This window comes from Macaca fascicularis, chromosome 7 (genome assembly GCF_037993035.2).
Source record: "Macaca fascicularis isolate 582-1 chromosome 7, T2T-MFA8v1.1".
Taxonomy (NCBI): domain Eukaryota; kingdom Metazoa; phylum Chordata; class Mammalia; order Primates; family Cercopithecidae; genus Macaca; species Macaca fascicularis.
In genome coordinates, this window is record NC_088381.1 from 141,464,317 (window position 1) to 141,488,895 (window position 24,579).

Sequence of the window (24,579 nt, forward strand, 5' to 3'; positions counted from 1 at the left end):
GATCTCAGGTCACTGCAACCTCTGCCTCCTGGATTCATGCCATTCTCCTGCCTCAGCCTCCCGAGTAGCTGGGACTACAGGCGCCCGCCACCATGCCTGGCTAATTTTTTGTATTTTTAATAGAGACGGTGTTTCACCGTGTTAGCCAGGATGGTCTCTATCTCCTGACCTCATGATCCCCTGCCTTGGCTTCCCGAAGTGCTGGAATTATAGGCATGAGCCACTGTGCTGGCTGGTTTTTTGTTTTTGTTTTTGTTTTTTTCGACAGGCTCTCACTGTTGCCCAGGCTGCCCAGGAGTGGAGTGGCACAATCACGGTTTACTGCAGCCTTGAACTCCTGGGCTCAGGCAATCCTCTCACCTCAGCCTCCCTAGGAACTGGGACCACGGATGTACCACCATGCCCACCTAATGTGTGTGTGTGTGTGTGTGTGTGTGTGTGTGTATTTTTTGTTGATATGGGGTCTCCCTATGTTACCCAGGCTAGTCTTGAACTCCTGGGCTCAAGTGATCCCACCTCAGCTTCCTAAAGTGCTGGGATTACAGGTGTGAGCCACCATGACTGGCCTCTGACAAACAACTTTTTTTTTCCCCCTATGTGTACATATTTAGTTTTATTGTAACAAAGCAACTTATACACTTTTTTTTTTTTTTTTTTTTTTGAGACGGAGTCTGGTTCTGTCACCCAGGCTGGAGTGCAGTGGCCGGATCTCAGCTCACTGCAAGCTCCGCCTCCCGGGTTTACACCATTCTCCTGCCTCAGCCTCCCAAGTAGCTGGGACTGCACGCGCCCGCCACCACTCCCGGCTAGTTTTTTGTATTTTTTAGTAGAGACGGGGTTTCACCATGTTAGCCAGGATGGTCTCAATCTCCTGACCTAGTGATCCGCCCGTCTCGGCCTCCTAAAGTGCTGGGATTACAGGCTTGAGCCACCACGCCCGGCCAACTTGTACACTTTTAACATTTAAAACTGAGCATAATCTTTCCAGTGAAACAAAAACTTCAAAAATAAACAGGAACAAAATTACAATAGAGAATGTCAATTTCAAATAAGATCCTACAGGTTCTGCTATTCTCTCATTGAGTGGCAGGGCTCAAGTCATCATTAGGAGATAATTTATTTTAAAAGTATCATCTTAAACTGCAAGGATGTCTGTCAAATATCACAATTAAACATGCCAAAGGAGAAGCCATATTGTCAAAATGCCCACTTAACCCACCCAAACATCTCAAATCCACCCTTTGCTGACCTTCTATAACCCCGTTTTTTAACGTTTTTTTTTTTTCCTCTTTTAAACAAGAGAAAGTAGACACATACATGTTGGTAAATGCTAACTGTCCACATTCATATCGAGACACAGTGTACTCTCTGAGCCCAACATACAGAGAAAGGAGGAAACAAGCTAGAATTCTACGCACTGCTACACAGGGGCCCAGCACCCTCCAGCAGAGCGAAGGGAGCAGGGTTTTCCTTCTTCCCACAGAGCTCGTGGTGTTGATTCCATACAGTTTTTGTTCAGACAGGAAGGGATAAAAATGAACTTCGAACAGAAAGAGGTAGAGACTCTTTTCCCATTGTATTCTGCTCAAGGTATTTCCCCCCAAATAAGTTGGGAACCATAGAGTACAGAAAAGAGACCTCAAGAACAGGGCGACTGAGCACAAGAGACAAAAAAAAAAAAAAAAAAAAAAAAAGACTGCAACTTGCTCCCAGGGACTGGAGAAAATTTAAAAAAAGGAAGGTTGGAATCCATCAGTGTTCTATTAGTCATCTTCTCCTTCATCTTCCTCTCCTTCCTCTCCTTCATCATCTTCATCTTCTTCACCTTCATCCTCATCCCCTTCCTCATCAATATCTTCTAATCCTTCCTCCTCTTCATCATCATCATCATCTTCTCCTTCTCCTTCTTCATCATCCATATCAGGAACCAAGTAGTACTGTAATGGGTTTGGCCAAATATCATCTTTGATGACCTCTCCTAACTCATCAGCACCTGCATCAGAATGGTCAGTAAACCAAGTAAAGAAGCTCTCTGGTTCCTCATGCTGCCTCTTCCTGCTGGCTTTATTCTGTGTTTGACTTGAATGTTTAGTCAAATCCTTTCCAGATTTCCATTTGATTTCAGTGGACTTTGAAGATGGACCACCACTCTCATTCAGATGAAATTCTTTGGAGAGAACTTTATTTTCAAAGTAAAGATTTTCATCAAAATAAAAATCTATTCTGTAACCTGATTTAATATCTTCAAATTCTGTCACTTCAACTCTGGTCAAATAATGCAGTGCCTCTTTGTCTTCCTCCCCAAGCACTGCAGACACTTGTGAATGGTTGACAAATGTTGTCACCCAAAAATCTGGGATTTTGGCGATCAATTCTGACCTCTTCTGAAAAAATGGTTGGTGGAGTTTGTTATATTTCTGTTCTACTTTCAAAATCTCCTCACTGGCTTGTTCATTAAGTCTGTCTATTTCATTTTATACTTCACCAATGTGTTCAATTGCTCTTGCTGTTCTTTTTCTCCCTTCTTCGACAAGCCTGCAGAGGCTGATGTCTACTCCAGTCCCAGAGCAGGCGGCGGTCTTGGCAGCTGGGATCACAGGCGACCACCACCACGCCTGGCTAATTTTTGTATTTTTAGTAGAGATGGGATTTCACCACGTTGGCCAGGCTGGTCTGAAACTCCTGACCTCAAGCAATCTGCCTGCCTCTGAGTCCCAAAGTACTGGGATTATAGGTGTGAGCCACCGCACCCAGCCCAAAGTCTTTATCTATAGTAAAAAGATTATTTTTATTATAATGTTTGGGAGGCCGAGAGAGGTGGATCACTTGAGGTCAGGAGTTTGAAACCAGCCTGGCTGACGTGGTGAAACCCTGCCTCTACTAAAAATACAAAAATTAGGCGGATGTGGTGGCAGGTGTCTGTAATCCTAGCTACTTGGGAGGCTGAGACAGGAGAATTGCTTGAACCTGGGAGGCGGAGGTTGCAGTGAGCTGAGATGGCACAACTGCACTCCAGCCTGGGTGATACAATGAGACTATCTCAAGGAAAAAAAAAAAACAAACAAAAAACATTTAAACTGCCAAACCAGTGTGATTTCTTCTTTTCTCACGGAAAACATTTATTTTTTATTTTTACTTAAAATAATTTTTTTAGGCTGGACGCAGTGGCTCACACCTGTAATTCCAGCACTTTGGGAGGCCGAGGCAGTTGGATCACCTGAGGTCGGGAGTTGGAGACCAGCCTGACCAACATGGAGAAACCCTGTCTCTACTAAACATACAAAATTAGCTGGGCATGGTGGTGCATGCCTGTAATCCCAGCTACTCAGGAAGGCTGAGGCAGGAGAATCACTTGAACCCCGGAGGCAGAAGTTGTGGTGAGCCGAGATCGCGCCATTGCACTCCAGCCTGGGCAACAAGAGTGAAACTCCATCTCAAAAAGAAAAAAAAAAAAGAATTTTTTTTGGCCGGGCGCGGTGGCTCAAGCCTGTAATCCCAGCACTTTGGGAGGCCGAGGCGGGCGGATCACAAGGTCAGGAGATCGAGACCACAGTGAAACCCTGTCTCTACTAAAAATACAAAAAATTAGCCGGGCGCGGTGGCGGGCGCCTGTAGTCCCAGCTACTCAGGAGGCTGAGGCAGGAGAATGGCGGGAACCCGGGAGGCGGAGCTTTCAGTGAGCCGAGATCGCGCCACTGCACTCCAGCCTGGGCAACAGCGTGAGACTCCGTCTCAAAAAAAAAAAAAAAAAAAAAAAAGAATTTTTTTAGAGGTCAGGCTCAGTGGTTCATGCCTGTAATCCCAGCACTTTGGGAGGCCGAGGCAGGCGGATCAGGTATACTAAAAATACAAAAAATTAGCTGGGAGTGGTGGCGGGCACCTGTAGTCCCAGCTACTTGAGAGGCTGAGAAACAAGAATTGCTTCAACACAGGAGGTGGAGGTTGCAGTGACCCAAGTTGCACCACTGCACTCCAACCTGGGCGACACAGTGAGATGCTGTCTCAAAAAAAAAAAAAAAAAAAAAAAAAATTGTTTTAGGGACAGAGTCTTGCTCTGATGCCCAGAGCTGCAGTGCATTGGTGTGATCATAGCTCCATTGCAGCCTCAAACTTCTGGGCTCAAGCCATCTTCCCATCCCAGCCTCCCTGAATAGCTGAGATCGCAGGTATGCACTACTACACCTGCCTAATTTTTTTTTTAGAGATGGAATCTTGCTCTGTTGCCCAGGCTGGTTTCAAACTTCTGGCCTCAAGCAGTCTTCCCACCTGGGTCTCCCAAAGTGCTGGGATTACAAGTGTGAGCCACCATGCCTGGCAAAACATTTTGTTTTTTAGTTCCATACTGAAGTCCATGAGTGTTCAATTATTTGTTTCAATTTTTTTCTTAGTTTTACGGTGATATTACCAAGCATATTGAGTTTACTCAATTTCCTCCCTAATATAGAAAAATTAGATGGTTCTCTGCCTGGTGTAAACAAAAACAAATAGATCAGCTGCCAGTTATTCTTGGGCATTTTTTCTCTGCATTAGCTTCAGGGTGTCAAGAGAGACTGTTGATTGAGCCTACTGACAGGAGTATTTGCACACTTGTTTGGAGATTTATCAAAAATAGGATATATTTTGACAAAGATTTCTTGCTCCCCCCCTCCCCTTTTGGCAACATCCACTTTTTTTTTTTTTTTTTTTGGAGACAGAATCTTGCTCTGTCACCCTAGCTGGAGTGTAGTGACACCATCTTGGTTCACTGCCACCTCTGCCACCTGGGTTCAAGCAATCTTCTTGCCTTAGCCTCCCGGGACATTGCTGGGACTACAGGCATGGGCCACCACACCCGGCTACTTTTTGCATTTTTAGTAGAGACGGGGTTTTGCCACATTGGCCAGGTTGGTCTGGAACTCCTGGCCTCAAGTGATCCACCTGCTTCAGCTTCCCAAGGTGCTGGGATTACAGGCATGAGCCACTGAGCCTGGCCTATTTCTCTAAATTTTAAAATGTCTTTTCTTGCCCTGGATTTCAAAAAGCCATCAGTACCATCATGAGAAGTTCCTCCGCCATACTCATATTGTCAGGTACCTGCTCAGCATATATTACACTTCTCTCTTTTAGGAGAATTCCTGATTTTATTGCCCCTCCCCCTGCAGCTGTGGGTTCCGGGGGATGCTAACTCCACCCTGATCCCAGGGGCAATGGTGGCAATCTCCATTTGGTTTAAGCCAATTTCAACATTCCATGACAGGAGAAAATATGTGACTTAGACCTTTCTTAGAAATCTGAATCTTTTCCCTCCTACTCAATATGAGCAAAAAAGGATGAGGCCACAATTAGCTGACAGCCACCTTATGATGCTATTAATGGCAGAGAAGACAGAAAGAAGAGGTTCCTGGTGTCATCATTTAGCCATTGGATCAATCAAATGTTAAGCCACACCTACTCTTGATTTTCCATCCAATAAATTTCCTTTTCTTTTTTGTGTTTAATTTAATTAAAAAGTTTTAAAAAAGATTAAGGAACACGGACATGAACCCCGGACCCTCAGATTAAGTCCGATGCTCTACCAACTGAGCTATCTGGGTGGTTTACTTATTTTTTTCTTACATCTTATATTTTAAAGCAGTTTCAGGTTCATAGCAAAATTGAGCAGAAGGTACAGAGATTTCCCATATACTCCCTGTGCCCCCCAAGACATGCATAGTTCCCTCACCTCCACTATGAACATCCCCCACCAGAATGGTCCACCTGTTACAACTGATTAACCTTCACTGACATATCATTATCACCCCAAATCTCTAGTTTGCTTTAGAGTTCCCTCTTGGTGATTGTTCTACATCTATAATTTTGGACAAATGTATAATGACATGTATCCACCATTATAGTATCATATAGAATAGTTCACTGCTCTAAAAATTGTGTGTGTTCCGGCCGGGTACAGTGGCTGAGGCCTGTAATCCCAGCACTTTGGGAGGCCGAGACGGGCAGATCACGAGGTCAGGAGATGGAGACCATCCTGGCTAACACGGTGAAACCCAATCTGTACTAAATAATACAAAAAATTAGGCAGGCGTGGTGGCGGGCGCCTGCAGTCCCAGCTACCCAGGAGGCTGAGGCAGGAGAACTGCTTGAAGCCAGGAGGGGGAGGTTGCAGTGAGCCGAGATCATGCCACTGCACTCCAACCTGGGCGACAAGAGTGAAACTCTGTCTCAAAAAAAATAATAAATAAATAAAAAATAAAAAAGGAAATACCCAGTCCGAGGAGTAAAAGGAAAAAAAGAATAAAAAAGAAAGCATGCCTACAAGAACTAGAAAATAGCCTCAGAAGGGCAAGTTGAAGTTACAGGTCTTTAAAAGAATGTAGAGGGAGAGATCAATGTAAAAAGTTTATTTAAAGAAATAGTAACAGAGAACTTTCTAAAACTAGAGAAAGATATGAATATTCAGGTATAAGAAGGTCATAAAACACCAAGCCAACTCAGCCTTAATAAGACTACCTCAAGGCATATAATAATCAAACTCTCAAAGGTCAAGTCTAAAAAAGGATCCTAAAAGCAGCAAGAGAAAAGAAGGACATGTTAGTAACATCATAAAGGAGCTCCAATATGGCCGGTCGCAGACTTCTCAGCAGAAACTTTACAGGCCAGGAGAGACCGGGGTGACAAAGTGCTGAAGGAAAAAAAACTTCCAATCTAGAATATTATATACAGCAAAAACAGCCTTCAAACATGAAGGAGAAATAAGGATATTTTTAGTTAAAAAAAAAAAAGTGAGAGATTTTGTCAACACCAGACCTGTCCTATAAGATTCTTGTTAAGAGGAGTTCCTCACTGGTTGAATATGAATAGTCAAATGAAAACAACATTAATATTCTCCTGCCTTGCATATTCTTCTGAAACATTTTACATTCCTAACACATCAGTGTGTCCACATTTTGCTTCTAAGGCAGGGGGCAATTTGATCCTAAACACTTGAAAAGTGGGATGAGGACTGGTTTAATCCCCAGATGACTACCTATAAGGAGTGATTGGCTAGGTGCGGTGGCTCAGGCCTATAATCCCAGCACTTTGGGAGGCTGAGGCGGGCGGATCACCCAAGGTCAGGAGTTCGAGACCAGCCAGCCTGATTAACATGGTGAAACCCCATCTCTACTAAAAATACAAAATTAGCCAGGCATGGTGGCACACGCCTGTAATCCCAGCTACTTGGGAGGCTGAGGCAGGAGAGTTGCTTGAACCTGACAAGCAGAGGTTGTAGTGAGCTGAGATCATGCCACTGCACTCCAGCCTGGGTAACAAGAGCGAAACTCCATCTCAAAAAAAAAAAGGAGTGATTTAGGATGTCCCCAGATAAATGCCCTTTAGCCTGTGACACAAAGAATCTTTAGTTACAATGCAAACATCCCAGAAAAAATACAATATTACCATTATCAATTATTATAAATTCTTAAGGAGGCTGGGTGTGGTGGCTCATGCCTGTAAACCCAACACTTTGGGAGGCTGAGGTGGGCAGATCACCTGAGGTCAGGAGTTCAAGACCAGCATGGCCAACATGGCGAAACCCATCTCTACTAAAAATACAAAAAATTAGCTGGGTGTGGTGGCAGGCGCCTGTAATCCCAGCTACTCAGGAGGCTGAGGCAGAATCATTTGAACCCGGGAGGCAGAGGTTGCAGTGAGCCAAGACCGCACCCCTGCACTCTAGCCTGAGCGACAAGAGCAAAACTTCATCTCAAAAAAACAAAACAAAACAAAACAAAAAAACCTTAAGGAATAGTTATTATATCATCTGATATGATGGCTTATTAAGAAGGAAGGGAACACATGATAGGTCTATTTTGAAAAGGAATGGGGACAGAACAAAATGTTACGAGGGTCTGATCAAAAGAGGCTTGTTCTGGCTTGTCTTTGTCTGTCTTTGAGTCACGGGACAGGTGTAAGGCCAAATTCTGCACTTCCCAGTCATGTTACCTCGGGCAAATAATTTAATATCTGTAGTTTGCCAATCTGAAAATTGAGTCTGATACCTGTTCTAATTTACTGTTGATTGATATGAAGCTCAAAATTAGAAGCACGTATGAAAGTTCTTTGCAAACTAAATTATATGTGTGAGGAATTGTTATTATTAGTTTAGAGGATGGACTGTTGTCCTTAGAAGGCAAGCCTCTGGGTCCCACAGTTAGATGCACTGGACGCTTGGGGAAGAATTTAGGGGTATGGGGCACTCAGCAATTAAAAGAGAGGGTGCTTAGAGAAGGAAGAAAGGACTTATTAATGGAGTTTGGAGGCTCCTTATTATCTAAACTTACATATTACGTGACCAGCATTATGAGGCAGCACCCCACTCCCAATAAATAGCCCTCTAGAACCAAAAGCAGAGTGCCTGGTCCTGGGTCCTTTTGTACACAGACAGCAGAAAAAATAGAATAAGTCAATCCTGGCATAACTGCAGACCAGGCCCTGGAATGAGCAACCCACCAGCATTATCTGCATTTCTAGGCACTTGGGCTAGAAGGGTAGGAATGGGGTTGCAAGGGTTAGGCCACATGCCTCTAGTTAAAACCTGATGAACTTCCTAGATCCCCAAACTGGAAAACGGAGGAGTTGGACTAAATTCCTCTCCTGCCTCTAATATTTTATGAATGCAGAACTCAACTCAAATGGGTAGTATCTCAGAGATTCCAAATTTCTTTCTACTTTTCTGTTTGCTCATCAGTCCCTTACCCTCACCCTCTGGTCTGATACCTTTATCCCGTACAAGTGGTCAAAGTAGGTTGAGTAATGTATGCTAAAAGGAGTAATATCTTGCATTCTCCCTTGTTATTAAAATAGAGGAAACTGCCTTGAAAGAAAAGACTAAAAAGAAATAAGCCTTAGTATCAGTATCTTCTGAAAGCTTTTTAAAAAAATAGTTTCATCTCTACCAACAGATTTTAATTCTGAAGTTCTGAGGTGGAGTCCAGGAATGTGCAGTCAGCTTCTGGGGAGGTGTTTGTTAGATATAGTTTTTTGTTTATTTATTTATTTTTGAGACAGGGCCTCACTCTGTCACCCAAGCTGGAGTGCGGTGGCACAATCATGGTTCACTGTAGCCTTGCCTCCCAGTGTCAAGCAATCCTCCTGCCTCAGCGTCCTCAGTAGCTGGGACAACAGGTGCCCACCACCATGCCTGGCTAATGTTTTAAAACTTTTTTTCATAGAGACAGGATCTTACTATGTTGTCCAGGCTGGTTTCAAACTCCTGGACTCAAGCGATCTTCCTGCCTTAGCCTCCCAAAATGCTGGGACTGCGCCTGGAATAGATATGGGTAAAAAACCTTTTGTATCAGACGCTTGTGTCCTGCTCCCAGAATGTTGATTCAGTACGCTCCAAGTGAGACCTAGAAATCTGCATTTTCACAAGCTCTCAGGTGTAACACACATTACATTTAAAGAAAGCACAGCCCAAAGGGTGTCAGTGGGGTGTATGAAGGAAGCCTGGTTAGTGAAGAGAGTGGGATTAGGGAACAGCTGCTTAACCTGGCTTGTTTCAAATCCCCCTTAATCCCTTTTTGCCCTCAAAAAGTTCCCCTCATTTTTCCCCTCTACTTTCTAATTTCTCACCACGCACTCACACAGCTATACAGCTGTCTCCAGAGATTGCTCTGGAAACTCTGCTATAAAGATGACCTGGTCTAATGCCTTGATTTTTTTTTTTTTTTTTTTTTTTTTGAGACAGGGTCTCACTCTCCTGGAGTACAGTAGCACAATCAGGGCTCACTGCAGCCTTGACCTCCTGGGATCAAGTGATCCTCCCAGAGGCTGAGATTATAGGCACACAGCACCACTCTCGGTTAAATTTTTTTTTGTTTTTTTGTAGAGATAGAGTCTCGCTATGTTGCTCAGGCTGGTCTTGAACTCCTGGACTCAAACGATCCTCCCACCTTGGCCTCCCAAAATGCTGAGAATATAGGCATGAGCCACTGCACCAGGCCTAATGTCCTGATTTTATAAATCCCAAAACTAGGGCCCAGAGAGAAGAGACAAAATTAAGATCACCATACTGGTTAGTATCTGAAGTAATACTGACTCTTTTCACACCTAATCCAAAGGTTTTTCAGCTACCTCAGGTTGCCTCTCATCTTCCAGCGGACACCATCCAGCACCTTTCAGACACTGGCAAAGGAGCAGTGTTTCAAAATTACTTTCCAAATGGCCTCCTACAAGGCAGTCCTCAGACAGAAGCAAGGTTCTGCATCTTAAGCCTTCCTTGGTTTCTTAGGTTCCAAAGCTGTTTCTATCAGTCTCCAAGCAACCAACTCTTTAGAATTCCATGAGTCTACTCAGAGAACTTGTGCGTTCAGTCAGGGGTATCTTCAACTATTTATTAAATTTCCTTCTTTGTAAACTGAGCTTTGTGAAATTGCATCTTATTTATGGTGGTTTCATGGATTTTTTGGTCTTTTTTTTTTTTTTTTTTGAGACAGAGTCTCACTTTGTCTCCCAGGCTGGAGTGCAGTGGTGTGATCTCGGCTCACTGCAACCTCTGCCTCCTGGGTTCAAGCAATTCTCCTGTCTCAGCCTCCCATTATAGGTCACACCACCACACTCCACTAATTTTTGTACTTTTAGTAGAGACGGGGTTTCAGCACTTTGGCCAGGCTGTTCTTGAACTCCTAACCTCAAGTGATGCGCCGCCATGGTGAAACCCTGACTCTACTAAAAATACAAAAATCACTGGCCATGGTGGTGCGTGACTATAATCCCAGCTACTCAAGAGGATGAGGCAGGAGAATAGCTGGAACCCGGGAGCCAGAGGTTGCAGTGAGCTGAGATCAGACCACTGCACTCCAGCCTGGGCGACAGAGCAAGACTCTGTCTTGAAGAAAAAAAAAAATTAAAAAAAGAAAGGTGGCTGAGTGTGGGGTGGCTCACGCCTATAATCCCAATACTCAGGGAGGCCAAGGTGGGAGGATTGCTTAAGCCAGGAGTTTGAGACCAGGCAACATAGGGAGACCCCGTCTGTACAAACAGTCTAAAAAATTAGCCAGGTGTGGTGGTGCATGCCTGTGGTCCCAGGTACTCGGGAGGCTGAGGTGGGAGGACTGCCTAAGCCTGGGAGGTTGAGGCTGTAGTGAGCTATGATTGCACCACTGCACTCCAGCCTGGATAACACAGTGAGACACCCGTCTTAAACAAACAAACAAACAAATACTATGCATAAAACTGCAAGGCTCAAGAAACAACAGTTTGAAGTAGTTAGATGTGTGTGTTCTTTGATTTTCATGTCTCATCTATTCTGTTTTTTTTTTTTTTTTTTAAGAGATGAGGTATTGCTCTGTTGCCCAAGCTGGTATTGGGCTCCTCCTGGGCTCAAGCAATCTCCTGCCTAGGCCTCCCTCCGAACAGCTGGAACTACAGGCATGCACCACTGCACCCAGCAACTGGGGTAGTGTTTGACTAGTCTTTTTTAAAAATATGTTAATATCTTGGCAAAAAGTATATTTATACTGTTCTCTAACCTTTTTTCATCAGTTTCATGGAAAAATGCTCATCATATATTCTTCTGCTATATAACTTTAAACGGTTACGCTGCTTTCCTTTATGACATCACAATTAAACCGGTTAAACCAAATTCATATTGCTAACTTGTTTCTAATTTTTCTCTATTAAAATGATATGATAAGCATCCTTGTAGCCAAATATTTATACAATTCATGAAGCTTTACTTAAAAGAAATTCCTAGACATGGAACTGTGAGTCAGAGAGAATGGATCTTTTATATATTTTTGCATAGATTGCCATGAAAAGGTCATACCAGTTTATACATCCACCAATGTATGAGTTTCTTTTCCAAATCTTCTTCAACATCCTGTGAGAGACAGTCAAAGCATAGCTGTTCAGAGCCCAGGCTTGAGAATCAGATTTCAAAGGTATGAATCCTCTCCGTTTTTCTTTATCCTTTCTTTCTTTTTTTTTTTTTTTGAGATGGAGTCTCGCTCTGTCGCCCAGGCTGGAGTGCATTGGCGCGATCTTGGCTCACTGCAAGCTCTGCCTCCCGGGTTCACGCCGTTCTCCTGCCTCACCCTCCCGAGTAGCTGGGACTACAGGTGCCTGCCACCACGCCCGGCTAATTTTTTGTATTTCTTTTTTTTCAATAGAGATGGGGTTTCACCGTGTTAGCCAGAATGATGTTGATCTCCTGACCTCATGATCCGCCTGCCTCAGCCTCCCAAAGTGCTGGGTTTATAGGCGTGAGCCACCCCGCCTGGCCCCTTTTGCTCTTTAGAGACAGGGTCTTGCTGTGTTGTCCAGGTTGGTCTCAAACTCCTGGCCTTAAGCAATCCTGCCACCTCAGCCTCCAAGTAAACTGGAATTGCAGGCAGAAGCCACCTTGCCCAATTTCCACTTTCTTTTTCTTTTTTTTTTTTTTTTGAGACGGAGTCTCGCTCTGTCACCCAGGCTGGAGTGCAGTGGCCAGATCTCAGCTCACTGCAACGCTCCCGGGTTTACGCCATTTTCCTGCCTCAGCCTCCCGAGTAGCTGGGATTACAGGCACCCACCACCTCGCCTGGCTAGTTTTTTGTATGTTTTAGTAGAGACGGGGTTTCACTGTGTTAGCCAGGATGGTCTCGATCTCCTGACCTCGTGATCTGCCCGTCTCGGCCTCCCAAAGTGCTGGGATTACAGGCTTGAGCTACCGTGCCGGCCAATTTCCACTTTCTAGCTGTGTTATCTTCAGAAAATTAGTTACATTATCTGGGCCTTAATTTACTAATAGGGTTCTTGTAAGTATTAACAATTAGTTACTATTGACAGGTGAAGAAGGTGGGCCTCTGGGTTAGGAGGACTTGGAGAACTTCGCTGTCTAGCTAAAGGATTGTAAATGCACCAATCAGCACTCTGTCTCTAGCTAAAGGTTTGTAAACACACCAATCAGCACTTGGTAAAAAACGGACCAATCAGCACTCTGTAAAATGGACCAATAAGAACTCTGTAAAACGGACCAGTCAGCGCTCTGGAAAACGGGCCAATCAGCAGGATGTGGGCAGGGCCAAATAAGGGAATAAAAGCTTGCCCTGTCACCACCATTGGTTTGCCCAGCTAGCAGTGCCAAACAGAGTGGGTTTTCTTCTTTGCTGTGGGGTCCTTTTGCTCTTACGCGGTAAATCTTGCTCTTGCTCACTCTTGGATTCGTACTGCGTTTAAAAGCTGTAACACCGCGAAGGTCTGCAGCTTCATTCCTGAAGCCAGTGAGACTACGAACCCACTGGGAGGAACAAACAACTCTGGAGTGCCCTGCCTTTATGAGCTCTTAACACTCACTGTGAAGGTCTGTGGCTTTACTCCTGAAGTCAGCAAGATCACCAACCCACTAGAAGGAAGAAACTTGGGACACATCTGAACATCGGAAGGAACAAGCTCCGGACACACCATCTTTAAGAACTGTAACATTCACTGCGAGGGTTTGCAACTTCATTCTTGAAGTCAGCGAGACCAGGAACCCACTGGAAGGAACCAATTCCGGACACACTATTATTTACTTTCTTTAGTTCCTGAGACTTCTGTGCACCGAATATACTTGGTGTGCCACAGAACCTATACAAAGGTAATTAGAACAAACAGGAAATTGTAAGATTAATGACATGGGACATGAGCATTTGGAATGAGATACAAAAGGCTTAACTTGAGGACAGCTGTATTAGAAGCAGAGGCAAACAGGTTTTGTGGGTGTGAAGCTTATGCATTTATAGGTTTCTCTAATTACAAAGATGGGAAATTATAAAATCAGGTACAAGGGCTTGGGAGGGGTCTAAACCTAAGTTTGATGGAAAAAAAAAAACAACCCTCTGGTTGGAACCAATAGCTTATGAAAAAGTAGAAAAAAGCCCGATGCATGGGGAGCGCCAGTAGTCCCTTGAGGTATTTGAGAGGCTGAGGCAGGAAGATGGCTTGAGCCCAGGAGTTTGGGGCTTGTAAGTGTGCAGTGATGGTAAACCGCCGCTGTACTCCAGGCTGGCAAAGTAGTGAGACTCTGTCTTTTTTTTTTTTTTTTTTTTTTTGAGACGGAGTCTCTCTCTGTCGCCCAGGTTGGAGTGCGGTGGCGCGACCTCGGCTCACTGCAAGCCCCGCCTCTTGGGTTCACGCCATTCTCCTGCCTCAGCCTCCCGAGTAGCTGGGACTACAGGCGCCCGCCACCACGCCCGGCTAATTTTTTTGTGTTTTTATTAGAGATGGGGTTTCACCGTGTTAGCCAGGATGGTCTCGATCTCCTGACCCCGTGATCCGCCTGCCTCGGCCTCCCAAAGTGCTGGGATTACAGGCGTGTGCCACCGCGCCCGGCCGACCCTGGTTTTTTTTTTTCCTTTCTTTTTTTTTTAAAAAGTTGACTGAATGGAACAAAAATGAGAAACCAGTGTAAGAAGATAATAACTACTGGCCGAGCGCAGTGGCTCACGCCTGAAAATCCCAGCACTTTGGGAGGCTGAGGTGGGCGGATCACAAAGTCAGGAGTTCGAGAAATAACTATTACCTCATTTGACTATTTTTACACCTGTAAGGAATGAAGCTCAGAGGTCACACAGGAAGAAGCCAGCACCCTTCGGTGTGGGATTGATGTGGAGGATAGGCATATACAGAGAACACACAAGCAAAACACCATGGTGCAGATTTTGACAGAAAAGCTCTATGATTAGTAATGAGTGTGAATTATTCAACAAAGTGATCAAAACCAACTTCAGTCCTGCATTCCTCTTTGCCATCAGGAGTTTGGCGCCTCGAGACTGCCCATTCCGCCGGCCAGCAAGCTTCTGAAAAGCAAAACTAGGAAGTTGCTTTCCAACATAAAGTGGAGGTTTCAACACAGCAGACTTTAAGCAAGTTCAAGTGTGTCTGTATTTGGTCGGGCTGATAGGCTGGACTCCGGCCTTCCCAGCTCAGGTTAGCAGACTCCTCTGCCCTAGTGGGCGCTTAGCCTGCGACGGTAGCCTTAGATGATCTCTAACAAGCTTCTTTCTCCCCACTTCCGTTCACTTGTTGCCAGGTCAAATTCAAAATGGCCTCATCTCCTGCTGTCCTTCGAGCGTCCCGGCTGTACCCATGGAGCCTGAAGAGTTGGGCGCAGTTGCTGAGGTCTCCACAGATGAAGCAGGTTGGCCGGATCATTAGGGTTCCTGCTCGGATGGCGGCGACGCTGATCCTGGAGCCCGCCGGCCGCTGCTGCTGGGACGAGCCGGTGCGAATCGCGGTGCGCGGCCTAGCTCCGGTGCAGCCGGTCACGCTGCGCGCGTCCCTGCGAGACGAGAAGGGCGCGCTTTTCCAGGCCCACGCGCGCTACCGCGCCGACGCCCACGGCGAGCTGGACCTGGAGCGCGAGCCCGCGCTGGGCGGCAGCTTCGCGGGGCTTGAGCCCATGGGGCTGCTCTGGGCCTTGGAGCCCGAGAAACCCTTGCTGCGGCTGGTCAAGCGCGACGTGCGAACGCCCTTGGCGGTGGAGCTGGAGGTGCTGGAGGGCCACGACCCCGAGCCTGGGCGGCTGCTGTGCCGGGCGCGGCAGGAGCGCGACTTCCTCCCGCCAGGGGTGCGGCGCGAGCCGGTGCGCGCGGGCCGGGTGCGCGGGACTCTTTTCCTACCGCCAGGTGAGTCACCTCTGCTAATACTTCCCGTCTGCCCAACCCTGTTCCTGTGCTTTTCACTGTGTGTGTGTGTGTGTGTGTGTGTGTGTTGTGTGTGTGTGTGTGTGTTCGCTCTTTTCACTTTGTTTGTGTCTCTCCCCTCCCCCACACACCCTCGGACTATATTCCTACCGCCAGGTGAGTCACCTCTGCTAATACTTCCCGTCTGCCCAACCCTGTTCCTGTGCTTTTCACTGTGTGTGTGTGTGTGTGTGTGTGTGTGTGTGGTGTGTGTGTGTGTGTGTGTGTTCGCTCTTTTCACTTTGTTTGTGTCTCTCCCCTCCCCCACACACCCTCGGACTATGTTGCCCAGGCGGGTCTTGAACTCTTGGTCTCAAGCTATCCTCCCACCTCTGCCTCCCTAAGAGCTGGGATTACAGGGTGAGCCACCGCGCCCGGCCCTCTGAGGGGAGTTACACTTACTTTTTTATTTTTTATTTTTTCGTGCCTGCGCTTTTCACACGGAGAAAGGATGTGGCTTCCAACATTCCGAAGGTTAGTGTGAGGAGACAGGAATGGAATGGAAGGCTGGTTGGGGACGTGCCTCTGCCACTCCAAAACTGAGAGGTCCCTCAACCTAGTGTTCAGTTAAAAGACATTGTAAGGGCGGGGCGCGGTGGCTCAGGCCTGTAATCCCAGCACTTTGGGAGGCCCAGGTGGGCGGGTCATGAGATGAAGAGATCGAGGCCATCCTGGCTACCACCGTGAAACCCGGTCTCTACTGAAAATACAAAAAATTAGCCGGGCGTGGTAGCGGGAGCCTGTAGTCCCAGCTACTCAGGAGGCTGAGGCAGGAGAATGACTTGAACCCGGGAGGCAGAGTTTGCAGTGAGCCGAGATCGCGCCACTGTACTCCAGCCTGGGTGGCAGAGCAAGACTCTGTCTCAAAAAACAAACAAAAAACAACAACAAAAAAAATTGTAAGGAAAGGGAAAAGACACTTACAATATTAAAAACAAACAAGAAAACAAACAAACAAAAAACAGGCCGTGCCTGGTGGCTAACACCTGTAGCACTTTGGGAGGCTGAGGCAGGCGGATCACCTGAGGTCAGGAGTTCAAGAGCAGCCTGGCCAACGTGGTGAAAACCCTGTCTTTACTAAAAATACAAAAATTAGCCAGGCGTGGTAGTGTAACACCTGTAATCCCAGCCAGTCAGGAGACTGAGGCGGGAGAATCGCTGGAACCCGGGAGGCAGAGGTTGCAGTGAACCAAGATCACACCATTGTACTCCAGCCTGGGGGACAAAGAGTGAATCTCCATCTAAAAAAAAACAAAAACAACCACAACCACCAAAAAAAAGGGTAGTTTCAATTTTTTAATGTTCTTATGTATTGACCAGGAAGCCACTTTTTTTTTTTTTTAAACAAAAAGAATTCCGACTGGTTTTCTCACTATATTTCCATGGCAGCCAGGAGGTGCCAGGTGGCTGGGCCTGTGAGGGCACGGAGGTTACGGTGCCTGCCTGCCCGCCCTTGCTCCAGCTGCAGATGCTGCCCCCTGCAGGGCCTGTTCGTTCCTGCTGCCTAGCTCCCCGCTGCCTGTCTATGATCTCCCCCCTGTTGTCACTCCAGGAGGGCAGCCACCACCTTGTGCAGGGTAGGACCAGGTACTGATTGTGGCCTCTCCTCTTGGCCTCGAATGGTATGGTTGTCATCAGTGAGCAAGTCCCCAAAGACCACGGTCTTGTCCATTGTCAGGATGATTTGCTCCACAAGCTGGGGCTCCAGGTGCTGCTCTACCCAGCGGTGCTTCTCACGCACACAGTGGTCATACTTGGGCAGGGGCTGGTGCAGTATGTAGACCTCTGTGTTTTGCATGTGCTTCATCTCTCGCAAGGCCCTCCGTGATTGGGCTCCGCGTCTAGGGAAAAGCCTAGGGCTTCACACCCATGGGCCTCTTTATCCACCAGGTCGGGCAGCAGGGTGCGGTACTGCTTCCAGACCAGGAAGCTGCGGCGCTGCTGCAGTGTCACAGGCAGCTCCCTGAGGAGGGGCGGCTGAAGTCCCGCAGGAGGCCGTCTGGAAGCTGCCAGCACGCGGTCCCTGTCCATCAGCACACGCCTGGGCTGTGCTCATGGCTGCTGGGGCACTGGGGTTTCTCGGGATCCTAGGGACATGGGGCCCACAAATGCTCTTTTAAAAGTTTCTCATTTTTGCAACTTTTCTTTCAACTCCCACAGTATGTTCAGGTTTATGTAAATTAGCATTTACAATAGGAAGGCCTCTTGCTGTCCAATGGAAATTTGAGGTTACTGGATACTTTTATTACATAAAGAGCAATCAGCCAATGTAAAAATGAAATGATGCTTATCCTTATTAATAATCAAAGAAATGCAAAATAAAACAACAGAGTACATTTCACACCCTCAGAGGTGGCAGACTTTTAGAAGCCAGCATTACCAATTGCTGACCAGTGTGTGGAGGAAAGGAAACTCCACGCTGCTAGAAGGAGTGAACATGTTCATCTACTCTGGGAAACAATGTGTCTTAACTTACACAGTTAAGTATCTTATTCTACTGGTACATGTGCACCAGGAGGCGTATTCCTTATAAGAGGAAAGCCATTGCAGATGAGCAGTCTGGGTTAATTTAAAAAAAGAGCAAAGCCAACTGGAAGCAGCCCAAATGTCCATCAACAATAGAACAGATTAATAAACTGAGGTATATTTCCAGCAGTGAAAGTGATGGAACTACAGCTACAAGAATCAACATCTATCAAGATATACAAAATAAAAGGAAAAAAAGAACATGGATGAATCTCCAAACCACTGTTGAGTGAAACAGTCAAAACCTAGGAGAACACATTCAGTGTCATTCCATTTATATAAAATGCAAAAAATAGGCAAAATAAAATATTAAGGTACATATCTAAGTGTTAATACTATAAAAACCAAGAGAGTGATACACAGAAAGTCCAGGATACTGGAAAGTGAGGAAAGGGCACAGGGGGTAGGGGGTCTGTGGGACTTTGATGGCTTGAGGGTATCAGCACTGAACTGTTTCTTGAAGTGTTGCCCATAAGGTGTTTACATTCTTTTTTTTTTTTTTCTCTTGAGACAGCATCTGGCTCTTTCCCCCAGGCTGGAGTGCAGTGGTGCAATCTTAGCTCACTGCATCCTCTGCCTCCCGGGTTCAAGTGATTCTCCTCCCTCAGCCTCCCGAGTAGCTGGGATTACAGGTGCCCGCCACCACACCCGGTTAATTTTTGTATTTCTAGTAGAGACGGTTTCATCATGTTGGCCAGGCTGGTCTCGAATTCCTGATCTCAGGTGACCCACCCGTCTCAGCCTTCCAAAGGGCTGGGATTACAGGAGTGAGCCACTGCACCCGGCCTGCATTATTTATTTTTCTTGTGTGAAATACAACCCTTTAATGTAAATGGTAAAAATATTCAGTGGGTGGAGTCATTTGGAATGAGTACCGTTTTGAGTCTGTCTCCGTTGAATAAGTGCATTCTGTTGAGTGCACTGGAGAGGCATTTGTGTTTTGTACGTAGCAGTCTTTCTTGCTGTTTGTTGGTGGCGCACCATTAAATGGATTCATTCACCAGTCAAAGGACATATGGGTTGTTTCCAGTCTTTGGCTATAATGAGTAAAGTCACTATCAACACTTGCCAGAAGTTTCTGGACGAACACAGGTTTTCATTTCTCGTGGGAATATAACCTAGGAGTGGGATTGCTGGGTCACATGTATGGTAAGTGTGTATTTAACTTGATAAGAAACCATCCAGCTGTTTCAGGAATAGCTTAGCTTTGCGTTTTGTTTTGTTTCTTTCCAAGAACCCGGGCCCTTTCCTGGGATTGTGGACATGTTCGGAACTGGAGGTGGCCTGCTGGAGTATCGGGCTAGTCTGCTGGCTGGGAAGGGTTTTGCTGTGCTGGCTCTGGCTTATTATAACTATGAAGACCTCCCCAAGACCATGGACATCCTCCATCTGGAGTACTTTGAAGAAGCTGTGAACTACTTGCTCAGTCATCCTGAGGTTAGCTCTTCTCTCAGATTTACGGGCTATGATGTATCAGGTCTCTTCTTGAATGGTCTGCGTGTTCACAGAAGTTGGCCCATTCATGGCAGCCATTCCCTACCCCAACACACACTACCTTTTTAAGTCACTTCTTTTTTTTTTTTTTTTTTGAGATGGAGTTTCGCTCTGTCGCCCAGGCTGTAGTGCAGTGGCCGGATCCCAGCTCACTGCAAGCTCCGCCTCCCAGGTTCACGCCATTCTCCTGCCTCAGCCTCCCGAGTAGCTGGGACTACAGGCGCCCGCCACCTCACCTGGCTAGTTTTTTGTATGTTTTTTAGTAGAGACGGGGTTTCACCGTGTTAGCCAGGATGGTCTCGATCTCCCGACCTTGTGAGCCGCCCGTCTCGGCCTCCCAAAGTGCTGGGATTACAGACTTGAGCCACCGCGCCCGGCCTTAAGTCACTTCTTACAGTTTCTTTCTTTTTTTTTTTTTTTGAGATGGAGTCACACTCTGTTGCCAGACTGGAGTCCAGTGTTGTGATCTTGGCTTACTGCAGCCTCCACATCCCAAGTTCAAGTGATTCTTGTGCCTCAGCTTCCCGAGTAGCTGGGATTACAGGCACCTGCCACCATGCCCAGCTAATTTTTGTGTTGTTAGTAGAAGTGGGGTTTCACAATGTTGGTCAGGCTGGTCTTGAACTCCTGACTTCAAATGATCCACCCGCCTTGGCCTCCCAAAGTGCTGGATTACAGGCATGAGCCCCTATGCCTGGCCTAATTTTTGTATTTTTTTTTTTTTTAGTAGAGATGGGATTTTGCCGTGTTGGCCAGGCTGGTCTCAAACTCCTGACCTCAAGTGATCTGCCCACCTCGGCCTCCCAGAGTGCTGGAATTACAGGTGTGAGCCACCATACTTGGCCTCTTAAAGACAGTTTCTATGCAATTCTATGTTACTATATTTTCTGCTAATGAATATACTCATAGTTGGTATTACACAATTTTAAATTCCAGTATGTTTTTTCTTTCTTTTTTTTTTTTTTTTTTGAGATGGAGTCTTGCTGTGTCACCTAGGCTGGAGTGCAATGGCATGATCTAGGCTTACTGCAACCTGCACCTCCCGGGTTCAATCGATTCTCCTGCCGCAGGCTCCCGAGTAGCTGGGACTACAGGTGCATGCCACTACTGCCTGGCTAATTTTTGTATTTGTAGTAGAGACGGGGTTTCACCATGTTGGCCAGGCTGGTCTCAAACTCCTGACCTCAAGTGATCCACCCGCCTCAGCCTCCCAAAGTGTTGGGATTACAGGCGTGAGCCACCACACCCGGCCATGAGATGATGTACTTGTTGATGATGACTCAGTTTAGTTATGACAGTGGGAATGGGTGGCTCAGGTGGGAGAGAGAAAAAGATCATGGGAGATACGAGATTAAGGAACTGAGAAACCGGAGTGGTTGATAGATCTTCCACATGGTTATCACCAAGAGTGGTGATGGAGAAATTATGGAAAGGAAGAGATAGAGTGGGGGTAAATTCCCAAAGCTGCAAATCTGGGTAAATGGTAGAACCCAGATTCAGACTCAGGTTCAAGTAACTTCCAGGGTGGGCACAACTCACCGTGTTTCACTGTTTGTGGAGTCATTCTTCTTCTTTTTCCTTGTCCCTTTCTCAGGTAAAAGGTCCAGGAGTTGGGCTGCTTGGAGTTTCCAAAGGGGGTGAGCTCTGCCTTTCCATGGCCTCTTTCCTGAAGGGCATCACGGCTGCTGTCATCATCAATGGCTCTGTGGCCAATGTTGGGGGAACCTTACACTACAAGGGTGAGACCCTGCCCCCGGTGGGCGTCAACAGAAATCGCATCAAGGTGACCAAAGATGGCTATGCAGACATTGTGGATGTCCTGAACAGCCCTTTGGAAGGACCTGACCAGAAGAGCTTCATTCCTGTGGAAAGGGCAGAGAGCACCTTCCTGTTCCTGGTAGGTCAGGATGACCACAACTGGAAGAGTGAGTTCTATGCTAATGAGGCCTGTAAACGCTTGCAGGCCCATGGGAGGAGAAAGCCCCAGATCATCTGTTACGCAGGGGCGGGACACTATATTGAGCCTCCTTACTTCCCGCTGTGCCGGGCTTCCCTGCATGCCTTGGTGGGCAGTGCTATTATCTTCGGAGGGGAGCCCAGGGCTCATGCCATGGCTCAGGTGGATGCTTGGAAACAACTCCAGACTTTCTTCCACAAACACTTGGGTGGCCAAGAGGGGACAATCCCAGCAAAAGTGTAAATTTTATTGATCATGTGGCCTCTCTGTTGCTAATCTCTCCTGGAAACATCTGCCACATTTAGTGTGTGTATGTGTATTCATTCTTTTCTTTTTAATAACTACTTAAAGTTTCTCCCCCTCATTATTAAAATGAATTTACCAGTAAGAATGAGTTTTGAAGATTTTTATAAACTGTACACTTGATCAGTTTGGGAAGGGAGTAACTGTAGAAAACAGAAGAAGTGGAAAAAGTCTCTTCTTCCTATCTGAACACACAACTGATAAGGCTTTAGTTCTGAAAGGAAAAGTGAGTAACATCTATTAACAGTGTCTGGTACATAAATGGAGTTCAATAGTTATTTACTGAATGAGTATAAATAAGCCAGGCGTGGTGGCTCACACCTGTAATCCTAGCACTTTGGGAGGTCAAGGTGGGCGGATCACTTGAGATCAGGAGTTTGAGACCAGCCTGGCCAACGGGGCGAAACCCCATCTCTACTAAAAATACAAAAAATGAGCCAGGTGTGGTGGTGTGCACCTGTAGTCCCAGCTACTCGGGAGTCTGAGGCAGGAGAATTGCTTGAAGCCGGGAGACAGAGGTTGCAGTGAGCCGACATTGCGCTCTTGTCCTCCAGCCTGGGCAACAAAGGAAGACTCTGCCTCAAAAATTAATTAATTAGTTAATTAATTAAATGATTACCTACTGTGGAAGAAAAGCACATAATATAAAAAGTATATCAGATTTGAGTTTCTCGTTTAAGAATGGAAGTTAACATCTTGCCTATAAACTGATTACTAGTTAGATATAAAACTACTAAAAATTTTCAAAACAAATACTTTTTTCTTTGATATCTTCTTGGATTAATAAGGATTCTCCTAGTGCAAATAAATTTTACGTTCCTGTTTATACATATGGACCTTTAGGATTTAAGTGTTTCAAAAGCTGATAAAACATTAGTTAGAGGAATTACATAAGTGATTTTTACAATGATAAATGTGAAATTAAATAACAATTTAGGCTTGGTGTGGTGGCTCACACTTGTAACGCCAGCACTTTGGGAGGCCAAGACCTGTGGATTGCTTGAACTCAGGAGTTCAACACAAGCCTGGGCAACATGGCAAAACCCAGTCTCTACAAACAAATAGCCAGACACGGTGGCGCATGCCTATAGTCCCAGCTACTTGGGAGGCTGAGTGGGAGAACTGCTTGAGCCTGGGTGGCAGAGGTTGCAGTGAGCCGAGATCGTGCTACTGTGCTCCAGCCTGGGTGACAACAAGATACTGTCTCAAAAAAAAAAAAAAAAAAGAAAGACAATATTTATATTACTTGATATAAATAGTTCTACAATAAACTTGATTTTTCTTAAACCTTAGTTGTAATTAAAAGAAAAAAAGCCTTAATTTATTATTCTTTCCTTTCTGTTTTTTTTTTTTTTGGAGGCAGGGTCTCACTCTGTTGCCCAGGCTGGAGTGCGGTGGCACAGTCACGGCTCACTGCAGCCTCAACCTTGTAGGTTTAAGCAATCCTCCCACCTCAGCCTCCCTAGCAGCTGAGACCACAGGCATACACTACCATGCCTGGCTAATTTTTAATTTTTTGTACTGATGGGGTCTCCCAGTGTTACCCAGGCTAGTCTTGAATTACTGAGCTCAAACAATCCTCCTGCCTCAGCCTCCCAAAGTGCTGAAATTACAGGTGTGAGCCACCGCTGCCAGCTTCAGGCACCTTTTTTCTGAAGGAATTCATGGTTTTGTAGCAGTAGAATATAACCAGATCTACAGTAGAGAGCTGATATCCTGAGATGAAGCTACCTCCTGTGGTACTCTGCAACCCACCAATGCAGCTGGTGCCACGTCTGTCCAAACTTCCACAAGAAAGCCAGTGCAGGGCACGGAGCCCCATTTAGAGTACACACGACCCGAGGCTCTGAGAACTCTTAGAGATGATGCAATCTGGGACAGTGCCCATAGCTGGCCTGGCCAAGTCCCACCCCAAGATGCCAGGGCACAACACAAAATTTCAGTTCATACTGTTTTATCTTTTCTCTTGCAATTATATGTGACTCTCTTAGAAAAGTGCAATAGTTAAAACCTGTTTTAGTAGATGCTGGATCCCAAACTTGAGTCTGCTGACGCCCTTTTGAGACCTTAGGGACCCTATTGCCCATTCTTAGAAATTTAGGCTGGTGAATATTAGATTCAGAAGCACCACAGATGAGTTGATGGGTGTAGAAGCACATGCCTGTAATCCCAGCTACATGGGAGGCTGAGGCAATAGGATTGCTTGAGCCTAGGAGTTCAAGACCAGCCTGGGTAACATAGTGGGACACCATCTTATAAAAACAATTTTTTTTGAGACGGAGTCTCACTGTGTTGCCCAGGCTACACTACAATGGCTTAATCTTGGCTCACTGCGACCTCCACCTCCTGGGTTCTAGTGATTCTCCTGCCTCAGCCTCCCAAGTAGCTGGGATTACAGGCGCCCACCACCATGCCCAGCTAAATATTGTATTTTTAGTAGAGATGGGGTTTTGCCGTGTTGGTCAGGCTGGTCTTGAACTCCTGACCTCAGGTGATCCACCCGGCTTGGCCTCCCAAAGTGCCGGAATTATAGGCGTGATCCACTGTACCTGGCAAAAAAATGTTTTAATAACATGAAAAATTTTAAAAAGCACCACAGGGGTTCAGATTACCTATCAGCCTCTTGACATTTCTTCT

The 24,579-nt window shown here is 46.0% G+C and overlaps 1 protein-coding gene, 1 long non-coding RNA gene and 1 pseudogene across 2 annotated transcripts in view; 1 reads left to right on the plus strand and 2 right to left on the minus strand.

The window, feature by feature from the left end:
• Nucleotides 1–22,030, plus strand: part of ACOT2 (acyl-CoA thioesterase 2) — a 40,533-nt gene extending 18,503 nt beyond the window's left edge. The window contains exons 2-4 of the mRNA XM_045396704.2: nt 15,011–15,605; nt 19,423–19,625; nt 21,277–22,030. Of these exons, the coding sequence (XP_045252639.2) occupies nt 15,023–15,605; nt 19,423–19,625; nt 21,277–21,882 (1,392 nt within the window). The 5' untranslated portion in view covers nt 15,011–15,022 and the 3' untranslated portion in view covers nt 21,883–22,030. The remainder of the gene's footprint in view (nt 1–15,010; nt 15,606–19,422; nt 19,626–21,276) is intronic.
• Nucleotides 1,509–8,799, minus strand: LOC135971721 (protein SET-like; annotated as a pseudogene).
• On the minus strand, nt 11,673–15,631 carry LOC135972010 (uncharacterized). The gene is made up of 2 exons (XR_010588544.1): nt 14,704–15,631; nt 11,673–13,566 (listed from the first exon to the last, which is right to left on the minus strand). It is a non-coding gene; the product is annotated as an uncharacterized lncRNA (long non-coding RNA).
• Nucleotides 22,031–24,579: the final 2,549 nt, after the last annotated feature.